This window comes from Mobula hypostoma, chromosome 11 (assembly GCF_963921235.1).
Source record: "Mobula hypostoma chromosome 11, sMobHyp1.1, whole genome shotgun sequence".
NCBI lineage: Eukaryota > Metazoa > Chordata > Chondrichthyes > Myliobatiformes > Myliobatidae > Mobula > Mobula hypostoma.
The window spans coordinates 101,199,355-101,211,289 of NC_086107.1; the positions used below are offsets into that span (position 1 = coordinate 101,199,355).

The 11,935-nt window shown below is 50.2% G+C and overlaps 1 protein-coding gene across 12 annotated transcripts in view; it reads left to right on the forward strand.

Annotated features, from left to right (window-relative positions):
* triobpb (TRIO and F-actin binding protein b) overlaps positions 1-11,687 on the forward strand; it is a 305,286-nt gene extending 293,599 nt beyond the window's left edge. For 9 of the 12 annotated variants that reach the window (XM_063062679.1, XM_063062675.1, XM_063062672.1 and 6 more), the window contains 3 exons: positions 8,033-8,119; positions 8,253-8,416; positions 10,301-10,439. In XM_063062679.1, the coding sequence (XP_062918749.1) occupies positions 8,033-8,119; positions 8,253-8,414 (249 nt within the window). In that variant the 3' untranslated portion in view covers positions 8,415-8,416; positions 10,301-10,439. Of the gene's footprint in view, positions 1-8,032; positions 8,120-8,252; positions 8,417-10,300 lie in introns of all 12 variants that reach the window. The other 3 variants (XM_063062681.1, XM_063062682.1, XM_063062683.1) reach the window with 2 other exon arrangements.
* Positions 11,688-11,935: the final 248 nt, after the last annotated feature.

An 11,935-nucleotide genomic window follows, 5' to 3' on the forward strand; every position in this document is an offset into this window, starting at 1 on the left:
ACATTAGACACTTGACCAGGAAACACTGTAAGAATTATACAGTGGGGAGTGGCCAGTCAACCCCAAGAGGCCCTTCTATTCAAATATCCCAACTCCACTGGCTTTATACCAAAGTCACAAAGCCTTCCTTTTTAAGCTCTTAATGCATTATTTCTATGTACTTACCATTGAATTAGCTTCCACCGCCCTCTCAGGATGCATAGTTTCTGATCTTGGCGAAGTTCAAAGTAAACTTATTATCGAATGATGTGTATGTTGTCATGTACCACCCTAAGATTCATTTTGCTGTGGGCATTCATAGTGAATACAAAGAAACGCAATAGAATCAATGAACAACTGCACACAAACAGAAATGGGTAAACACTGAATGAACAAATGAAGAGAAACTGTGCAAATAAAACAGAGATAAATTAGAATTACAAATAAATAATATTGAGAACATGGGTTGTAGAGGCCTTGAAAGTGAGTCCATAGGTTGTGGAATCAATTCAGTGATGGGGTGAGTGAAGCTATCCACTTACTGTGCTAAAGAAAGAATTATCTCTTTCCCCGTGCTCACATGTGTTGATGTATTATTTAAGAGAAATTTGGATAAGTAGGCGGATGGGAGGGGTACGAAAGGGTACGGTCCAGGTGCGGGTCGATGGAACTGGGTGGAATGGTGGTCCAGCATGGACTGGATGGGCCAAATGGCCTGCTGTGGTACTCTATGAATGTGTGACCATGTGTCCATTCCTTGTTCCCTCTGGCTACAGAAGCAGTTGGGCACGTTTCTGATTTCTGCCGATAAGGAGTGTTAGCCCATCCTCCCCGTGACTACGTGGGTTTCCTCTGGGTGCTATTGCTTCCTCCCACTTCCCACGTGGGTTAGGGCTAGTAAGTTGTGGGCGTCCTGTGTTGGCGCTGGTCGTGTGGTCCCAGCAAAATTTGATTTGATTTGACGCATTTCAGTCTATGTTTCGGTGTGCGTAACGACAAATAAAGCTCATCTCTAAATCTTCCTTTGGGGCCACTACAGTCGCAGCGAAGGCCGTGTTTTGGAGGGAATTCCAAGGGTGAGATCCAGTGTTGGTGAAGGATCTGCATTATATATTTCAAGTCAGGACGGCACACAAGTTGGAGGGGAAATCTGTGAGAGGTGGTGCTCCCATGCACCTGCAGTTCATCCTGTCTAGAGGACATATGTCATGGGGGCGGTGTTGCATGTTACTACAACGTTAAAGCAGATCAGCTCTGGGTAATCTTCCGACCGAAGTATTCCCTGGAGAGTGACCTGGGGAACACTGGCCTAGTTAATACAGTACAGTGACCCTCAGATTCTGGTAATCTCTTCCCCTCTGTGCCAGATAGCCCAGCAGTCCTCTGCTGTTCCAGTGGTCGCCTTTGTTTGTCACTTGATTGCAGATCAGAATTGATTTGATTCGTCCCTTAGCTGAACCTGAGTGACCGAGATGTATCAAACGTGAAGTATGAAACAGAAGTCAGGAGCTTTTAATTATGAACTTGCACTGCTGTTTTTCATTATTCTTGACCTTGGAAGGCTAATTACAAATATACATCTAAATTTGATTCCTGTGACCGGGCAGGCTGCTGACATGACATCATTGGATGTACTGAGTTCGGCATTGTGTCTTTATTACTCTCAGTCTTGACACCTCTCGGACTGAATTATTACTGGACTGGGAGGTTCAAATCTTTTGCTACATCACCTCACAAATATAGGACCAATCTTGATTAAAGACGTGAGTCTTGAGTTTAGTTAGTGAAAAATAAACGTTATGATTTTGATTGAAGTTTAGTGAGGAGATTTAATTGCATAGTGCATGGAGTTCTCTTCAGTCTCTGGATTTCTGCACTGTTATGGAATTAGAGGACAGTGCAACACACAAGACTGCCTTTTGGCCCATCTTGATCTCCCAAAACCAACTCTCTGTGTGGACTTTCTCCCCCTTCCACTTCTTATCTCATTAGCTTTGACGGAGATGGATATGGGCCAAACAGGATTAGCTTAGTGGGTACTGTGGTCAGCATGGACAAGAGATGCTGAAGGGCCTGTTTTCATGCCGTATATCTCTATGACTGAACTCCTGTTTCCACTCCCTTTTTAGCTGCAAATGGCAGCTGCCAACAACCTGGAATCTTTACTGAAACAAGCTCCCTTCTCTTTCTTCAACTGATCACCTTGTCTTTCTCTCTGGCACCTGAAAACTATTTCCCTTGCTCTGAAATAGGGGAGGGTTCAGTCAGCTCTGAAGGTGTTTTAAACAGACAGGGGAGGCTGTCAGTCTTCTCTCTCTTCCCCTGAACAACAGCGCTCTCCGCCGCTGCCTCTGGCATCTTGCCGAGGCTGAGCTTTGTAATGATCTGTAACCCCACCAGCCTGCTAACACTCAGCAGTGCTGCTGAACCCACAGATGCAGCCCTTATCGTTCACCAACAGACAGCCTGTTGCAGGTGCACTGCTGGGCGATATGGCAGTGAGAGGACTTACAGGGGCTGCTGGTCCTCTGAGAGAATCAAGTTCTTAGCTGCTCCTGGGGCAGGCTGTTCCTGATGTGGTAGAGATCCACTCCTGCGGCAGGCTGTCCTTGATGTGGCGCAGTTCACTAACAGCTTCTCTGTGGAAGGCAGTTCCTACAGCAGTACGTCGATAGTAAAGGCGCTGAATTGGAATCGCGCAACAATAGCGCAGCGGTTACAGCTCGCAGCGATCCCGGGTTCAGAGTTCAATTCCGGCGCTGTTCTGCAAGGAGTCTCTGTACACCCTCCCCGTAGAACGCTGGGTTTCCCCTGGGTGCTCCAGTTTCCTCCCACAGTCCAAAGGCATACCGGGTAGGTTAATTATAAATTGTCCCGTGGCTCAGTTAGGGTTAACCGGGGTTGTGGGGTGGCTGGAACAGCGTGGCTCGAAGGCCAACTTCGCATGGAATCACTAAAGAAATAAATAAATTCTCGGGTTTATTATCACTGACACGTCGTGAAATTTGTTTTGTGGCAGCAGGGCAGAGCAATGTATAAAAATCACTAAGTTACAGTAAGAAAAATAAGTGGAAAAGAGGAATACGGAGGTAGTGTTGATGGGTTCATGGACCGTTCAGAAATCTGATGGCCAAGGCAAAGGGGAAGAGGTTGTTCCTGGAAGTTGAGTGTGTGTCATCAGGCTCCTGTACCACCTCTCTGATGGTGATGAGAAGAGGGTGTGCTCTGTACAGTGGATGCCACTTTCTTGACACGCCACCTTTTGACGATGTCCTCGATGGTGGGGAGGGTTGAGCCCCTGATGGAGCTGGCTGTGTTTACAACCCTCTGCGGTTCCTATCCATTCTGCACCTTGGGGGCTCCACGCCAGGCGGTTATGCAATGCTCCCCATGTACCGTGGAGATGTTCTGACAGGCTGCAGCACTGTCTGGCGTTGGGGGTGGAGGGCACTGCACAGGATTGAAGTAGGCTGCAGAGAGTTGTAAAATTGGTCAGGTCTGTCATGGGCAACATCTGTAGTATCCAAGACATCTTCAAGAAGCGGTGCCCCAGAAAGGCGACCCCCACCACCCAGGACATGCCCTCTTCTCATTGTTACCATCGGGAAGGAGGTACAGAAGCCTGAAGTTCAGGAATAGCTTCTTCCCCTCTGCCATCTGGTTTCTAAATGGACACTGAATCCATGAACACTGTCTCACTACTTTTTTTAACAATTGTTTTTGCACCACTTGTTTGAATCTAACAATTTACTATACATATATACCTACTGTAATTCAGGTTTTTTCTTATATTTATCATGTATTTCATTGTACTGCTGCCGCTCAGTTAACAAATTTAACGACGTTTGCCGGTCATATTAAACCTGATTCTGGTCCATCATCAGGGGCAAACACAGGCAAACGAGACTAGCTCAGAAAGGTACCCTGGTCAGCATGGGCAAGTTGGTCTGAAGAGCCATGTACTTTATAACTATTATTCTATTAACGGGTTATGACATAAACTTCGTTAACACATACACATACCACCTGTGGAGTGACATTAAGTTTTACGTCCCAAAGAAACCTTTCAGAGTTTACATCGGATGTACTTCTACCTTCCTTCATTGGAAATTTTTAAAAAATCGATGTTGGTGTAGCTGATAACAGTATTCAGGTATCTGTGGATGGACCTAAGGTACAAAGGACTAATCGGTGACTGGTGGTGATTGAATGACAGGACAGCCTTGAGGGGCTAAATGGCCTTCTCCTCTGTTTTCCATCTTCCTGTCTAAGTGAAGTAGTGACCTGGTTTAGACACGTGTACCCATGCTGTCCTCTTGACCATTCTCTCTGCTCACTGGCACAGTCAACAATCCTACGTTGAGGGCGAATACAGCCAAGAATCCCCACAGGAGCCACAAGGACTTCCAGCTGAGCAGCAGTGTTAGCTGGCAATCCCAGTGTGTCGGGGTCAGGGGCCATACATTTAACCACCACTGGATGATCTTAAACCAGCTCCTCCTGCGGGTATACGTAGTTGCCTAGGAACTGGGTCACAAAACATTGTTTGTCTTTAGCAGCCTCGGCTCAAGGCCGATGCAGTAAATCGTTTCCACACGAAAACTTGAGGGCCAGTGTTATAGGGAAAGCTGAATTAATTAGGACTTTATTGCCCCGAAGCACAGGAAAATGAGGAGAGCTTTGATAGACACACACATACACACACACACGCACACACACACACACACACACACACACACACACACAGACACACACACACACACATACATACACACACACACACACACACACACAATGCTGGAGGAACTTGGGTCAGACAGCATCCACAGAAATGAACAAACACTCAATGTTTCAGGCCGAGACCCTTCTTCAGGACTGGAAAGGAAGGGGGAAGATGTCATATTAGAAAAGTGGAGGGGGGAGGGAAGGAGGACGGCTAGAAGGTGATAGGTGAAGCCAGGTGGATTGGAACAGTAAATGTCTGGAGGGGAAGGAATCTGAAATGAGAGGAGAGTGGACCATGGAAGAAAGGGAAGGAGGGGCAACGGGGAGGTAAGAAGAGGTAACTGGCCAGAGTGAGGAAAAGAAGAATAGGGAAGGGGGAGGGAATTTTTTTTACCGGAAGAAGAAATCAATATTCATACCATCAGGTTGAAGGCTACCCAGATGGAATATAAGATGTTGTTCATCCACCCTGAGGGTTGGCCTCATTTTGGGACATTTTGTGACATGTCAGAATGGGAATGGAAATCGGAATTAAAATATTTGGCCACCAGGAAGTTCCACCTTTGGCGGATGGAGCCGAGGTGCTTGACGAAGCGTTCCCCAGTTAACGACGGGCCTCGCCAATGTAGAGAAGGCCGCATCGGGAGCACCCAACACAATAGACGGCCCCAGCAGGTTCACAGGTGAAGTGTTGCCTCACTTCACCTGGAAGGACTGCTTGTGGCCCTAATTGGTGGTGAGGGAGGAGGTGAATGGGCAGGTGTAACACTTTGCCCTCCTGTAGGGAGGGAGATTAGTGGGGAGGGATGAATGGACAATGGAATCACGGACGGAGTAATCCCTGGGGAAAGCGGAGAGTTGGGAAAGGTAAAGATATGTTTGGTGGTGGGGTCCCATTGAAGATGGTGGAGGTTGTGGAGGATGATGTGTTGGATGCAGAGGCTCATGGGGGGGTAGGTAAGGACAAGAGCAACTCTGGCGCTGTTAAGGCGACGGGAATATGGGATCAGCGAGATTTGATAGAGGTATACAAATACGAGGGGTACAGAAAGGGTTAATGCAGGCTTTTTCACTGAGGTTGGGTGAGAGAGCTAGAGGTCATGGGTTAAGAGGGAAAGGTGAAAGGTGAAATGTTTAAGGATGCTCTTCACTCAGAGTGGTGTTGATCTGGAGTGAGATGTCAAAGCAAGTGGTGGATGTGGGATTTCAACATTTAAGAGAAATTTGAATAGATACTGTGCATGAATGGGCGGGATGTGAAGGGCTGATCAAAGGAACTAAACAAGAGTAACAGTTCAACAGGGACTAGATGGGCCAAAGGACCTGTTTCTGTGCTGTAGTGCTCCATGAGTCTATACCAGGTGTTACATCTGACCAGCGCATACCCTCCCCGTCCCCGGGGCTCTTTTGGGGCTGTGTCCAGTCTTGGGTTGGGTCTCACTGGCCTCTCTGCAGAGCGAGCCGCGCTCTCGGTGGGCGGTGTTGGCCCGCTCCAGGGTCACTGCGCCAGCAGAGGTGTGAAATGCAGAAATCGGTGTATTCCCAAGCTGTAGCTCAGCCTCACAACTGGGAGATCTCTCGAGTGTTAAAGTCAAGTCAAGTCACTTTTTATTGTCATTTCGACCATAACTGCTGGTACAGTACACAGTAAAAATGAGACAACGTTTTTCAGGACCATGGTGCCACATGAACAATACAAAAACTATACTGAACTACGTAAAACAACACAAAACTACACTAGACTACAGACCTGAAGATCCTCCCACAGGGCTGCAGCCTCGTTCACTCCGTTATATCATCACAAAGCTACACCTGGCCCGTGATGAGCTTCCAGCCAATAACTTACTCCCTGTTTATTATGCCACACTTAACCCATTCAGCTCCTTCCATCTTGTACCTGATGCTGGGGAATCCATTCTGTACATGAACCAACCAGCGACCTGCGGCAGGATCTCAGCAGGTCTCAAGCAGCATTTGAGCTGGAGAAAGTATTTATTTATTTATTGAGCTATAGCGTGGAATAGCCCTCCTGGCCCTTCAAGCCACGCCGCCCAGCAATCCCGATTTAACCCTCACCTAATCACGGGACAGTTTACAATGAGCAATTAACCTACCAACCGCTGCGTCTTTGGACTGTGGGAGGAAACCGGAGCACCTGGAGGAAACTCACAGGGAGAATGTACAACTTCCTCACAGGCAGCGATGGGAATTGAACCTGGGTCGCTGGTACAGGAAAGTATTGTGCTAACCACTACACCACAGTGTTTCTCCACGGATACTGCTCGACCTGCAGAGTTCTTCCACCAGCCTGTGTGTTGCCCCGGCTTCCTGCATCTGCAGTCTCTTGTGTCTGTACAGTATATAAACCATTTGAGCGCCCCGTGGAGGGGAGGCTTGGAAATGATGCTTTTTTGGCCTTAAGCTGCGAATTTCTGCTGGAATTACTCCAGTGGAAGAGGTTAACCTTCACAATGAACAGTTCAAGGTTAATGCTAGGCTCCTCTCATATCGAAGCACAATCCAGCATAGGACAGGGACAGCCTGTGCACAGGGGGGAGCAGGGGAGGTGAGCGAGTGGGAATGGGGAGAGAATAAAACGGGACTGGGGTATACGATTAGCATGGGCTTGATGGACCGAAGGGCCCGTTTCCGTGATGCAAGAGCAGATGAAATTCTGTGGCTTCAGAAAGTAACATTTAACGGCACCAGAGACCCGGATTCAATTCCCGCTGTGGTGAGTGTGTACGTTCTCCACATGACCGCGCGGATTTCCTGGCGCTCCAGTGTCCTCCAACATCCCAAGGGTGTACGGGTTAGGGTTAGTAAGTTGTGGGCATGTAACGTTGGTGCCAGAAGCATGGTGACACTTGCGGGCTGCCCCCAGCACGTCCTCACTCGGACTGTGTCAGTCTGTAGTGAAGGACCTTGGCCTGAAACGTCGACTCTTTACTCTTTTCCACGGATGCTGCCTGGCCTGCTGAGCTCCTCCAGCATTCTGTGTGCATTCGCGCATTTCACGTATGCTTTTCAAAGTTTTGATGCACGTGTGGCAAATAAAGTTATTTTTTTCCTTTACTCAGTAGTAACAACCTCTAGCCAAACCATTCACAGAGTAAAGATGAGTCAAAATTTAACATGAGTTACTTCCAGCATCTCTAACTTGCTCCATGGTCAATGTTATTCTACAAAAGCTAATCCCTCGAATGGATTGAAGCAACTCGCTCCTGGGTATTTATTGTTCTGCCTTATTGCCAGCATGTTTCTGGGCTCCTTGTTCTTGGGATTGGACACTGGGGGTGAGCTTACAGCACTCTCTCTCTGTCCTCAGATGTTGCTGCGGGTGAAGGAGAACGAAGTGCAGAATCTCAGGAAGGAAACGCTGTGCCTACGCGATGAGCTTCAGACCGTGCAGTGGGTGAGTGCCTCTCACAGGCCTTCCGGCGAGTTAACGAGGCAGGTCCAGTTCGGGGGCCTGACCCTCAGCGCTGTCGCGGTCCTCCCACCGCCCGTCTGCCCGCTGTGACTTTGTTCGTGAATTCTCTCTGCAGGATAAGAAGTACGCCACGGACAGGTACAACGATATTTTCGTGGAATTGAGCGTCATGAAGGTGAGAACGGAGCGTGAGCTGTGCCAGGTGAAAGAGCAGCTGAAGCTGGCACTGTCTGCACTGAATGAGAAGACGACTTTACAGGACAGCGGCAGAAAATAACGGTGAGTGCGTGCACCCCGGGGTCTGGTGAGAGCTGTGTGTACTGACCCTGGTGTTCGGCTTCATATCACCTCACCCTTATCTTCCTCACTTCCCCTACCTGCCAGGAACCGGCTCTGGGGCCTTCCTCCAGTTCTGAACTCTTCCATTCACCTGTGTCGATGGAGGCTGCAGAGGCCCTTAACACTGGCATTGCCCCCTCAAGGTGGTCCACAGTCACAGAGAGAGACACAAACAGGTCTTTTGGCCCTTTGAGTTTGTGCCAACCAGCAAGCACTGGTTATTTCTCACTTATCCTCTCGGACAGAGCCCGAGGTGCCATCTGTTCTCCTACCTGCGCAGTGCTTGGACAACTTAAACGTTGGCCCAGATGCACTGGGAGCCTAAGTGTCGGGTGCAGAGTCGAGGGTCGGGCTGATTCCACCCGCCCTCCTGCCAGTGTTTGTTCCTTTCTCCGCAGCGCCGGGACCGTGAACCGATCCGGCTGCTGTGCGTTTCTGCCCCACTGGTGTGGTGAACTGGGGACTGAGGCTTGGGCCTACTCCGGCAGCTCCGGGAGCAGATCTGGGATCAGTCTGGTTCGGGATGCTGTGGGCTTGCTTCTGTTGTTTGCATAATGCGTGCTTCCTTTCCCCCCCTTTTTTTAATTGGGTTATTCGAGTTTCTTGCTTTGCGGCTGCCTGTAAGCAGGCAAATCTCAGGGTGTATAATTTATCCATTCATTGATAATAAATGCCCTTTGAATCTTTGAATCTCTGTGGCTGGAATGTTCGGCTGAAAATGAAGCAGATAATTTCATGATCAGCTGTTATTCCTACACTCCAGTGCATTGTGTGGCTGCTATGGACAACCGGTCTGTATGACAATAATCCCACAGGGGCAAAGCGGGCAAAACCAGCATTTATCAACATCGCTAATTGCCATTGGGATGGTGATGGTGAATTGCATTCATAAACCACTGCAGTCCCGCTGGAAAAGGTAGTCCCAGAGCACCACTGGGGAGGGAATTCCTGGGTTTTTACCCAGTAAAGAAATTGTGTTATATTTTAACTCAATTCTATTTTAATTGTCATTCAATCATATATGAATGCAGCCAAATGAGACAGCGTTATGATGGAGTCAAGGTGCAAAATCACATTACCAACAGTCACACTGTCACAGTATAAAATAGTCCCGACACCTCCCCCTACCGTCCCCCAGCACTGCACCTCCCCCACCCCCGGCACTGCACCTCCCCCACCCTCCCGGCACTGCACCTCCCCCTACCGTCCCCCCCCACTGCACCTCCCCCACCTTCCCAGCACTGCACCTCCCCCTACCGCCCCCCAGCACTGCACCTCCCCCACCCCCCCCCCGGCACTGCACCTCCCCCACCCTCCCGGCACTGCACCTCCCCCTACCGCCCCCCAGCACTGCACCTCCCCCACCCCACCCCCGGCACTGCACCTCCCCCACCCTCCTGGCACTGCACCTCCCCCACCCTCTCGGCACTGCACCTCCCCCTACCGCTCCCCGGCACTGCACCTCCCCCACCCCCCGGCACTGCAGCTTGAGGCCCAGTCCTCGCATATAGAATATTAGTAAAAACAAAACCAGACAAACATATATGTACATAGTCCAGACCCCTCAGCCCATTTGAAATCTTCAGTTGACCACAACTGCGCTACACATCCCCCTGTGGAGCGTGTCGGTTCAGATGCCGCTCCCCGGTGGCTGATGATGGTGGTCTCCGCCTGCTGCCCCTGTGGTAGTAAGGATCGTGCCTTTGGTAGGAAAGGCCAGTGCTTTGGCAAGTCTCTGTGGGCTTGGGGAGAGGATACGCAGGGTCGTGATTGAATGTTGGTTTTGCTCACCCCTCTGCTCCGCTCTCGCCCCTCCCCTCGCAGGCTCCCCCTTGGCCTTGCCACAGAGGAAGAGACCCAGCGATGAAGCCTTCAGTCCCGGCCGAAGGCTCGGAATTACCTGTGGATGCGGAGGTGCCTGGAAGACTCGCTCCGTGCCTTTCTTCTGGTCCTACTGTTTAATAACGGCTCCCAATGTCGAAATTGCTGTGAAATTAAAACTGAGAATATATATATATATATATATATTATGTATACACACCGGTTAGCAGTTATCACCTGTTCCATTCAACCCCTCATCCATCCTAACCCCTCGCACGGTTGCCGTGGTATCCTGCAACCACTAGGCATTGGCCTGCTTTTCCGATGCGTCCGAGTCGGCGGCTGTGAAGACCACAGTGGCTCTGGGCTGGGATTCCCCACTCCAGCGTCTTGGCTTTGTACTGGAAGGTACACAGCCCATCCTTTGGCGCCATAGCCAGTTCCAGCGTCCAGGGTGGCCAGCTCGAGCTGGGGCTGTCTCCAGAGCTTGTCTTCCCTCGTTCCGCCCAGCCCGCCACCCCACCCGCGGAGCAGCCGGTGGGAATGGGCATGGACACACTGACCCATCACCACGCTCTGTTTGCAGAGGGAATCAGGAGTGTTCTACCTGTGTGGTGGGAATTCACCCTCCCTGCCGTACAGATTTCTCGAACTTGTCAGTTCAAAAGGCTTTGTTCCTCATCACCCCCCCGCCAGCTTTTTATGACTGTCAGCATTGAACTTCAACGCCCTGAAATCTTCCTCCCAGCTGATCCTCAGGGCAGCTTCCAGGGAGTGAACCAGCCTTCTCCTGGAAATCCCGGGATGGACAGGCGGTTGGTGACCCGAAATGGGAATCAGCTCTGTTTAAGCAGGATGTTCAGGGGGTTCATTCAGGACCCTTCTCTCCCCTCCTCCGCTATCCAAGCCAAGTGACGAGTGGCTGAGGAAGAAAGGAGGTGTATTATTATGTGAGGTGCTGTGGCAGAGTCCAGTTCAGTCTGTACCCTGCCGTGCTAAAGCTTTGGACAGATGCACGTGATTTTTTCATGTTCGTACATGTGCTGCAGCCCGGAAACTTCCTCTACCCTGCAGGTTTAGCAGACAAAGGCATTCACACCATCAAGCCCATTCTACCATTCAGTTTGATCCTTAGGATGAGCGGGGAGGAGAAACCACTTTCTCCCATCTCACTTTTCAAAATCCTTGATACGCATATCCAATGGGACTGGATGGATAGGGTATAAGGACACCCAGGGGTGGGGCATATCCAATGGGACATGGATGGGCAGGGTATGAGGGCACCCAGGGGTGGGGCATATCCAATGGGACATGGACGGGTCGGGTATAAGGACACCCTGGGGTGGGGCATATCCAATGGGACATGGACGGGTCGGGTATAAGGACACCCTGGGGTGGGGCATATGCAATGGGTCATGGATGGGTCGGGTATAAGGACACCCAAGGATGGGGCATATCCAATGGGACTGGATGGGTAGGGTATGAGGGCACCCAGGGGTGGGGCATATCCAATGGGACTGGATGGGTAGGGTATGAGGGCACCCTGGGGTGGGGCATATCCAATGGGACATGGATGGGTAGGGTATGAGGGCACCCAGGGGTGGGGCATATCCAATGGGACATGGACGGGTAGGGTAT